The sequence below is a fragment of the Pteropus vampyrus genome, unplaced genomic scaffold (assembly GCF_000151845.1).
Source record: "Pteropus vampyrus isolate Shadow unplaced genomic scaffold, Pvam_2.0 Scaffold25, whole genome shotgun sequence".
Classification (NCBI taxonomy): Eukaryota; Metazoa; Chordata; class Mammalia; order Chiroptera; family Pteropodidae; genus Pteropus; species Pteropus vampyrus.
This window is the reverse complement of record NW_011888806.1, coordinates 8,114,553-8,126,043: the sequence shown is the minus strand read 5'-3', so window position 1 is coordinate 8,126,043 and position 11,491 is coordinate 8,114,553. Positions and strand designations below refer to the sequence as shown.

The 11,491-nt window shown below is 32.5% G+C and overlaps 1 protein-coding gene across 1 annotated transcript in view; it reads right to left on the bottom strand.

Annotated features, from left to right (window-relative positions):
* Positions 1–11,491, bottom strand: part of FAM13A (family with sequence similarity 13 member A) — a 247,805-nt gene that overhangs the window by 189,275 nt on the left and 47,039 nt on the right. Inside the window, exon 4 of the mRNA XM_011356296.2 lies at positions 9,071–9,248. Within this exon, the coding sequence (XP_011354598.1) occupies positions 9,071–9,248 (178 nt within the window). The remainder of the gene's footprint in view (positions 1–9,070; positions 9,249–11,491) is intronic.

Here is an 11,491-nt window from a genome sequence, read left to right as displayed (position 1 = left end):
CCTAGCCGTGTGACTTCAGCAATTTAAACTTTTTGTACTTCAGTTTCTTCATGTATAGAGATAATAACAGTACTTGTCTCATAAGGTTTTAAGGATAAAATTAGCAAATAAATGAAAAGCACATTGCTAGGAACTTAGTAAGCACTTAATAAATATTACCTATTACTATTGCTGAGAAAAAAATCGTGAAATGCCATTTTAAGAGATTGCTTAAATAAAGGATATTGATCAAAAGATCACAATGCTATGCTGTCATTAGAAATGATGATGTAGGATTATATTTATAAGCATAGAAAAACATCATGATAGAGGATATTCAGTTTTAAAATAAAGGTTATAATGCAGTATTATTTTATTACTCCATCTTTAATCAAACATATATAAGTGAGCATATAAAGAATGTGGAAGCACATAAGCCAAAGTGTGAACTAAAGCTGGGTAGTAAAATTATGGATGATTTTCATCTTTATTTTTTTGCTTTTTTGGTTTGAAAAAAGCTTTTTTTTTTTCCCTAAAATTGACATGCTACTTTTGTAATAAAAAAAAATGTATACCCATTTTGAAAAAAGTCAACTTGAATGTCAATTCTAACAGTTGCCAGTTACAGTGGGATTATAACACAAAAGCGTGGGCAATGAAGTTAACCATTGGAAAGGTCTGGTATAGGTTTTAGTAGAGAAAGGCCAAACTCCCCAATCACGCATTCTTTATTATGTCAGATAAACGTTTATGGATGACAGTATAAATACGATTGTGTTAAAAATTAAATAACCTGCATGTTATGAATAGATACGTTAATAGGTTATAAATATATGACTGTGTGAGATTGGATTTGGGCTTAATTTTTAAAAAATGTTAACTATACTTTTTAATCCAGATTACCCATTTTCCAAAAGTAACATTTGGGCTGCAAATCAAACAAGCTGCTTAGTAGCAGTTAACAGATAAGTTAGTTAACAGCAACATTGTAGGTTTATCTGGTTACATATCCTGTTTGTGTCTACAAATTTAGCTGAACTCATCTAATATGTACTGATATTGTCCAAATACCTAATTATACACACATACAATCATGCAACTACAGGTTATGAATTAGTGATTTGGTATGATTAATTTATTGTGTTACTTTTTTCTGCAAGATTTGAAGGAGGCCAATAGCAGTTTCAAAACCTGTGTTATGCTGCCACTAGACAAAATGTAACATCTTAGATGAAGCACATGTGGAAAGCTTTATCACTCAAAACTGAAAATTGATTTATCTCAAGTTTTAGAAATATCTATATTACAGATGTTACTGATGAGCATTAAAGCAGTTGTTTCAAGAGACAGAATTTACAGATCTGTAGTCAAAGGCAAAGGAAGTAAAGAAATGAAACAGAATTTGATCAAAATGGCTTACTCATCAGTAGCAATTAGGTTTAATTATTGGAGATTAAATTTTGATGTTACTGATATTATTAAATGATGGAAATGAAGGATGCTCAATGGGTTTAATGCAAAGTGCCAAGAATATTAACCACCAACCAAAAAACAGTATCTCAGCTAAAAGTCATTAGGGAGTCTTTGGTTTCTTCATCCTCATTTAACAAATAGATTTTTCAATGAACTCTAACACTAAATACAAATATTTCAATTTTTCTAATATTATTCTCAGCATTGACCACTGTTTTGTCAAAGGAAACTGCAAATTCAGAGTCACATAATAATATTGAGAAGTATAACATTTACAGTGGATCTGCTTTTAATGAGAAAATTAGGTCCCAAAGTCAGCATATGAAAAAAAAAAATCATGTATACTCAACATTATCGTTTAAAATTCTTAAAGTACAATGTATCTCACCATATTAATTAGTCTTCCTCCTATATTGGAAGTTTTCTGTGTCCTTAGCTGTACATTGCCTTAGAACAGATTCTCAAGAAAACAGAGACTGAGCCAAGGATGAGGATGTTGGTGCAATACTTTGAGAGTAGAAATACAGGTCAGCATGGGTGAGGAAAGGATATAAGTAGGGATGTGAAACAATATATAGTGTGCATAGCTATTTCACAAAGAATCCCAAAGGCAAACAACGGTTTGCTTGATAAACATTATGTTTGGCAGTCTGGAATTCAACAGATGGGATGCAAGAGTAAGCTATGTGATGGGTATTCCACGGGCCAGAGAAAGAAGGGATCCACCTAATTTCCTACTGACTCCTGTTTCCCATTGTCAAAGTTCATTCAGAAGGATTTAACTGTTCTAGACTTTCAGGTTGCCTTATCTAGCCTCTCTGGCAGCCCATCAAGAACTGAGATACTAGCACAGGGTCCAAAAGTGACGGAAGAAGCCAGAAACTCTGGGCAGGTGGCTGGTTGACCAAGCTGCAAGGGAGCAGCTAAGAAGGATCCAGCATTCTCAAGGATGGTGAAAGGTCAGTCCCTGGTGACAGATTGGTCTGGAAGGGGAATAGTGCCTGGGCAATCTGAGGAAGTCATAAGACTTGTGTCAGATACAAGTACTAAGTTGAAGAAATTGGTTTGTAATTAAAATTTTCATTGGACAAAATATTTTTCCTTAAATATTAAAAAATATATTTAATAATGTAGGAAGCTTATAATTTGTAAGAAGAAAGTGAAAACTAAGACAACTGAGGCAAGAAGAATGTCATATCTCCCATCTCATGTTTCTAAGGAGCCCACTTCACTATGTGGTACAACGGCCAAATCTATAAAACCTGATCTTTCCCTTAATGCAATTTTAAACGTATTTAGTTAAATGCACATGTATTCCAACAGAACTCTACCAACTGTCTACTATCCACCAGGACATTCTCTTATGATCTTAAGATTCAAAGCAAACTCTGTAGGTCCCATTTTATAGAAAATTTAACAGAAAAATTAATAATGCAGAAAGTCAAACCTACCAAGTGGCAGAACAAAGGCTAGACTAACTTTCTTTATTATGTCAGGCTATTCAAACCACTGAATATACAGTACCTGTTTCAATAATTACCAAAACTTGGGGGAAAAAAAAAACTCGAGGAAATCAATTCCTGCTAAACTCTAAGAATAATATTTTTCAAGAGGATTTTTACTTATTTTAGAAACTGGAATATATAGGAATTTCCTTAGAAAAATCATATAGAACATATACAACTTACAGTCTAAAGTTTGCTGAAATTTTCATAGAAAAACACTTATTACTGTGATATAGTATATTATAAAAACATTATTATAACATTGTTATGGAAATGTAGTTGACTCGGTGGGGTGCCAGTCAGATGACCCTCTCGTGATGGAGGTATTCATTACTCCAGTTGTTGAGAGTGTTGCCTGCTTATGGCTCATGGCTGAACTCTTCCCAAGATTATAGCACCTCCCTGGGCATGGCTTCTACCCAATGACTAAAGGGAATAGGATAAAAGGACCAACCTCCTTGACTTAAAATGGGCTATCTCTGAAAGGCCATCCCAGCTCCTAAGTAACTGTGGGACTGAGTGAGGCTTTTGTTACAACTGCATGAAAGTTCAACTTCTTTTGCATAATTCTGGTTGCAAAGAGTAGTATCCAGCAGAACTCTTGCTTGAAACCTCAGTCTCAGGGTGTGTGGATCCTGGACAATCCAGCACGTAAGAAGTTATACAATAATACTGAAAGTGATGTGACAAAATGATACTGAGAGAAAAATTAGAATTTTAAATGAGTTTATTGGGGGAAGAGAGACTAAAAATAAATAAATATTCAACAAGGGGAAAAAAACCCTGAGGACCCGATAGGAAAATGGGCAAAAGACCTGAACACATTAAGAGAAAGGCAAATGACCTTTAAAAAGTAAAGATGTGCAACTTCATTCACAATAAAATAAATGCATATGAAACTGATAGCACTGGCAATGAACAATCTAAAAATAAAATTAAGAAAATAACTTTACTTGGAATAGCAATCAAAAGAATAAAATAAGAATGGGTTTAACAAAAGAAGTGTAAAACTTATGCTCTGAAAACTATAAAAATTCTTGAAAGAAATTAAAGAAGACTTAAGGAAATGGAAAGACATCCCACGTTCATGGATTGGAAGATATAATATTAAGATGGGAGTATTCTCCACCTTGATTTACAGATTTGACAGAATTCTTATCAAATTACCCACTGGCTTCTTTGCAGAAACGTAGAAGCTGATTCTAAAATTCAAATGGAAATTCAAGGGACCTATAATAACTAAAATTAATCTTGAAAAAGACAAACCAAGTCAGAAGACTTAAACTTCCTTATTTCAAAACTTACTAAAAAGTTACAGTAATCTAGACAGTGTGGTACTGGCGTAAGGACAGATATGTTGATCAGTGAAATAAAACTAAGAGTCCAGAAATAAACCCTAAAAATTATGGTCAGTTAATTTTCAACAAGAATGCTAAGATAATTCAATGAGGAAAAATAGTCTTTTCCACAAATAGTACAAAGATAGCTGCACATCCACAGGCAAAGGCATCAAGTTCGACTCCCTCCTTACCCTGAACAAAAATTAACTTCGAATTAACTCATAGACCTAAATGTAAGAGTTCAAACTATAAAACTCTTAAAAGAAAATATCTTCATGAGTTAGGTGTAACCTTCTCAGAAACAACACCAAAAGCAAAAGTGACAAAGAGAAAACAGATGTACTGAACTTCAATATTAAATAATCTGCGCTTGAAAAAACATGATCAAGAAAACGAAAAGGCAATTCATAGTATTAAAGAAAATATCTTAGATGCGAAATATATGAAGGACTTAAATGCAAAATATATAAAAGACTCATAACTCAATAATAAAGCCAAATAACCCAATTAAAAATGGGCACAGGATCTGAATATACATTTTTCTAAAGATATACAAATGGCCAACAAGCATATAAGATATTTAACATCATTATTCATCGGGGAAATGCAAATCAAAACCACAATAAGACACCACTTACCATGGAGATTCTAAACTCTCTCTTTAAGAGAAAATGTAATAGAAAAATAGAAAATAAGGAAGCCACACAAAATCCAGAAACAAACTCATGTATGTGTAAGAAGTCAATATGTAATAGAGTTGGCATGGTAAAATAGCAAGAAGGTATACTACTCAATAAGTGGTTTGGCAAAAATTGGCTAAGTATTTGAAGAAAAATCAAACTGGATCCATACATGATATATAGAAAAGAAATTTAGATAAAGTATAACAAAAGAAATATATGTGTATTATAATTAACTTTGATATTAAGACAATATTATTAAAGAAGACATAAGTCCCCACATAAACAAAAAGGGGGCAAGTTAACACATTTAAGTAAATTAAAAAATTTAAAAATTAATATAATAAATTATCATAAATATAAAGATAAAGGCATACAATAGAATAAAAAAATTTTTGCGATTTTTATAACAGACAAAAGATTCTTTTTTGGAAGACCTAAAGAACACTCACAGAATGTAAATTGGTACAACTACTATGAAAAACAGTATGGAAGTTCCTCAAAAAAATTAAAAATAGAACTACTGTAAAAGCCAGCAATTCCACTTCTGGGTATTCATATGAAAAAAATAAAAACATTAATTTGAAAAGATATATGCACCTCTATGTTCACTGCAGTTACAGTAGCCAAGATATGGAAATGACCTAAATGTAGATTAATGACTGAATGGACAAAAATGTGGTATATATATACATAAGGGAATATTTAGCTGTAAAAAAATAAATCTTGCCATTTGTGACAACATGAAGGGATCTCAGGGGGCATTATGCTAAATGAATAAGTCAGGGAAAGACAAATACTGAATGATTCCACTTATATGTGAAATCTAAAAATCAAAGCAAATGAACAAACAAAAGAAAACGGATACAAAGAACAGACTGGTGGTTACCAGATGTGGGGGGTGATGAGGTGGGTGAAATGGATGAAGCGGGTAAAGACGTACAAGCTTCCAGTTAGAAAATAAATAAGTCATGGTGATGTAAAGTAGAGCATGGTGGTGATAGTCAATAATGCTGTGTCACATATTTGAAAGTTGCTAAGAGAATAAATCTCAAAAGTCATCACAAAATAAAAAAATTTGTAACTTTGGTAACAAATGGTAACTAGACTTATAATGTGGTGATTATTTCATACACAAATATTGAATCATTATGTTGTAAACCTGAAACTAATATGTGTCAATTATATCTCAAAAAACTCCCACAAAGCAATAAGAACCAAAAACAAAAGATAAATAAAAGACAAGCACGATATATGAACAGAAGACACAGAGGAACACAAATACTAATGACTACCCATCAAAACCTAAAAATATATTCTAATTCATAAATAATTAAGATATCATTTTTTCCCATTAGATCAACAAGAATTTAAATATATGATAACACAGCATAGCAAGGTTACAGGGCAACGAGTATTATGAAATACCAATGACAGAAATGTAAATTGTTATAGCCCTATGAAGGGTACCACACATTAATTTTAAAATGTATAAACCCCTCAGATGAGCATTTATACTTCTAAGTTATTAATTCTATAGAAATAGCTGCAGATGTACATGAAGAGTCATGGGATGTTTACTGCAATTGTTTTAATATCAAAATTTGACAGTGTTGGTGCTCATCAAGAGACAGAAACAAGTTAGGAGAAATTCACACTATTCAATACTTAAAAATGAATAACATATATAAATACACTGACATTAAAAGTTCCAGTGCTACCATTAAGAAAAATCTAGCTTCGCAATATATACATCATGATCCAATTTATATTAAAAAATATTTTATGTTTGTGTTCAGAAAGGATAAAAAGATATATATAGAGAGATATATATAGAGAGATCTCTCTCTACATATATATATATACACATATACATATATATACATATACATATACACACACACACACACACACACATATGTGTGTATATGTATATCTCCACACACACGCACACTCATGTACATATATATCTCCAGGCTTTGGAATGAGAAGGACTAATGAAGGATATTTTATTTTTATTCAACATACTTATATATTGTTTGACTATTTTACAATGATGATATTCCCTGATCATTTAAATTTAGTAATCCTGTAACAGGATGTATATGTTGAAACCCTGGTAATTAACATTCACCTAGAAGCCTGAACATCAAACAATCATATATTGTCAGTGTATTCTTTCTTTTGTTATAATTATATATTTCATTGCCAATATCATTTTGTATCTGAAATTTTATATTTTTCAAAAATTATTATTTCATGAGGATGTTCCTTTATTAGAAAGTCTCCTTATGTATTGACTATATAATGTATCCACCTTAGTTATTAAGAAAAGTGTTTCCTTTGTCCTTTAGTGGTTCATTGTGAGGATTATCCTTGTGTGGTAGCTTTCCACTGATCATATTTATAACATATGTGGACCAACTGAAGTCACTGGACTTAGAGGAAATTCAGGGACAAAATAAACCACTTTTGACTTAGACAGAGGAAATTCAGGGACAAAATAAACCACTTTTGCCTCTTCAGAATCAATAAGATAAATGAGACAATACAGTATTTGGTGAGTATTCAATAAACACTATCTGTTTTAAGCATTATTCTCAATTTCAGTAAGAGAAGTACCTAGCAGTGACTTCTTTATCAGTTTAGAAATACATACCAATTAGTAGATCACAACGTTTATATACTGTTATTGAACTGTACAATTAAAATGGTTAAAATGGTATATTTTGTTACATTTTACCACAATAAAAAATTTTTAAAGCCATACTACTTAGTAGAGCCTATAATAAAAACTCATTACTCATTTGATATTTTGATTGACTAATTGAAGCAGTTTACTAGAAACTTCAGATCAAGCCCAATCCAATGAGTCGGCAATGAGGTATGGATCTACATGTTACTAAATAAGTATTCTATTAACGATTTTTTCCGCCTGTCTAAATCTAGGGTTTCAAAATTGCTGAACAGTTTTCTACTTACCTTTATTTCTTACATGCAGGTCACCAAAGGTTTACTCTGCAGAGAGGACTAAAAAGAACAGATATAGCTTTTTTTTTTTTTTTTACCACCACAGAGCTCCTGAATAAGAAATTAGTGGAGCTTGTGTTTGAGACATTTATTCACCAGACCCTAACATATCTTATAAAATGACATTATTTAAAATTTAGATCTCTAAGGTTACAATGGGGGTAGTTATTAAGATAGAACTTCTCCCTATAGTAAGCTGTGAAAGTCCTAGAACCCTGCAGCCACTATGATCTAAGCCAGAATTTATATGTAGACAGTCGTTCTGGGGACTGTAAAATTACTAGTTCGGGTCAACTGAATGTGTCTAAATTAATGGAGTGGATAAGCAGATATACTATTTAAAAAAAAAAACTTGCTGAGAATTTCTGAGAGCTTTTAAAATGTGAGTATTCTCTCTTTCCTTATAACTAGAAGGAATGTGGTTGGTATCAGTGGGGATTAATAGGAGAGTTAAAAGCAAAGTCCCTGGATTGAAAGATCATGTTTCATACATTAAAGAGTTATTAAGAATAACAGGGAAAAAAATAAAATATAAAGTTTTACAAAATTTTTTCTGGCTAGTGATATAGTACCCACTGTGGAAACTAGTTTATTTTTCATCTAATTTATTCCTAGAAAATAAGTGTAGCTGAGATTACATTTTTCTGTCACAGACATATTCTGCTTATAATTTTCCATCTATTAGCAATGATATGAACTTTTAGCAATGATTTATCACTATTAAAAAAATTATGCACTATCATATTCCTCCCCTCTCTGCTAATCAATGTTTCAGACTAGATTTTTTTAAATGCCCTTTTTGGTGAAAGTAACTCTTATTTCCAGAATTTTAAATAAGGTCATCTAAAATATTACAAATTAGTTTCATAAAAAGGTATATCTGCCTTCTTCAAAATGGAGACCAAAAACAAGGCTAAAATGCCCAATAGCAAGATGGAACTTTTGCAACATAAACCGGTTGACTTTTCAGTCCTAAATATGCTTCTATACCCCAGTAATTTCAGGCACTGGTAAAGGAAAAGGAGTGTATGATGACGTTAAAAGCAAAATTCCACTAACTTACTGAAAGCAATTGGGTCCAAATATAGTGGCGAGATTGTGAACATTCATGCGATTCTGCACATGGTGCTGGGCTACTTTGGTCAAGAACTGGCATAGGTACTTGAAGAGACAGTAGTGGGTGTATGGTAGTTCTTTTAGTAAGTCTCTTAAGCTACTCTCCTGAGCATCACTTCTGTCATCTGAAAAGAAAAAATAAAAAATGTTCTCAGGCATATTCCACAGTAATGATTAAAAAAGTATACAGGTATATTAAATTCTAACATATTATTCAGAAAAAAAATTCCTAAAGACTAAAATAGGCCATCAAATAAGAGGTGTTTTTCCCTTTTCTTTGCTCTTTAAGCACTTAATTTTTTTTTGTTAAAAAATTCCTAACTTGTTCAAGACACCCTGAAAACCATGAACTTTATTCACTGCATAAAATGAGTTCGATTTTGTGTTTTCTTCACCAAAAGTAAGATGTTTGGGTTTTTATCCATAGTGGAATATTTCATTTGATTTTTGTGTTCAAGTTTGGTAAAAACAAGAATCTCTTATTTAAATAAAATATGATACGAGACACTTTCCTGGGTCACCATGAGCAACACTAAACAGTGATCAGGAACCTGTGCACAGAGAAAACCGAAGGGAATTTTTTATTTCTATATAGCTTTTTAATCTCTCATAGTTTATTATATGCCTCTCATACAAATGGCTAATAATCTTGTTTTAGGCCCCAAATATTTAACTATGCTTCAAAATTCACAAGCAGACATATGAAAAATTTCCCCTCAATTCTCAAAGGTTTATTTTGTCAATATTTAAACACAGTTAAGTTGCTATCTTAAGTAATTTTGTATACTACTTGCTATTAGAAAAATTCAAATCTTTTCTAGCAAATACTTTAGGGGAATAATCACAATCCATCCTTTAGACAGATGTCTAATAGAATGAAAACTTAATTCAGTTATAATTAATATGCATTGAATTTTTTAATTTAGATAGGTCAGCTGCTTTAGCCAGTCGAGTGAATAAGAAACAGAAAAGTGAGGCAAATGAAATGCAACAGAAGATGAGTCAGTGTTACAAAATACATGCATAACATGATGCCATTGCAGGAAGTAAGAACACAGAAAACACACAGAACATCACGTAAAGTGCCACTGACTGGCTGAAGAGCACAAGAGAAGAATCCAAGTTCAGGAGTCACTTCCTGGGTTAAGACTCTGGTTCTGCCACCTGCTACAGCAGTCCCTCTTTACCCACCATTTCCCTTTTCCTGGTTTCAGTTACCTGAGGTCAACCACAGTCACAAATTATTACATAATAATTCCAGAAATAAACAATTCCTAAGTTTTAGGTTGTGTGCTGGTCTGAGTAGTGTGATGAAATTCCATGCCACGCTGCTCCGCCCTGCCCGGAATATGAATCATCCCTTTGTCCAGCATCACCACTCTGCAGACACTCTCTGCCTGTTAGTCACCAAGTAACCTTTGGTTATCAGACTGACTGTCAGTGCTTGCGTTCAAGTAACCCTTATTTTACCTAATAATGGCCCCAAAGCTCAAGAGTAGTGATGCTGGCAATTCGGATATGCCAAAGTAAACGCTAAAGTGTTTCCTTTAAGTGAAAAGGTGAAAGTTCTCAACTTAATAAGGCAAGAAGAAAAATCGTATGCTGAGGTTGCTAAGATCTACAGCAAAAATGCATCTTTGGTCCCTGAAATTGTGAAAAAAAAATTTGTGCTGTCACATCTCAAACTGCAAAAGTTAGAGCCATCGTGCTTAGTTAAGATGGTAAAGGCATTAAATTTGTGAGTAGAAGACATGAACAGAAAACGTGTTCCGATCGACAGTAATGTATTGTGCCAGAAAGCATTGAAATTATACAGAGATTTTAGCAGGGCATCCCCTGAAACAAATGACACCAAGCCATTTACTCCAAGTAAGAAATAGGTTTGAACTGAAAAATGTAAAAATTACTGGAGAGAGCAGTCATAAAACTTTTATTACCGTTTATTGTTATAATTGTTCTATTCTATTAGTTATTGTTGTTAATATATTACTTGCCGAATTTATAAATTAAACTATACCATAGGTATGTACATATAGGAAAAACATAGTATATATAGGGTTTGGTACTATCTGAGGTTTCAGGCACCCATTGGGCATCTTGGAATGTATCCCCCACAGATAACAAGTGACTACTGTAACTGTGTGAACTTAGATTCTTTACTAAATTGTTTCCTTATTTGTAAATGGTAATATCAACTATCTCATAGGGCTGTGACAAGGATTAAATGAGTTGACAGTTGTAAATTACTTAAAACAGAATGGCTGACACATACTAAGTGCTATGAAAGTTATTTGTTAAATAAACACAGTAACTCCTTTTATTTTACCTTCATTAGCACACTGAAGTTATAATGAAAAGCGTTTTAATA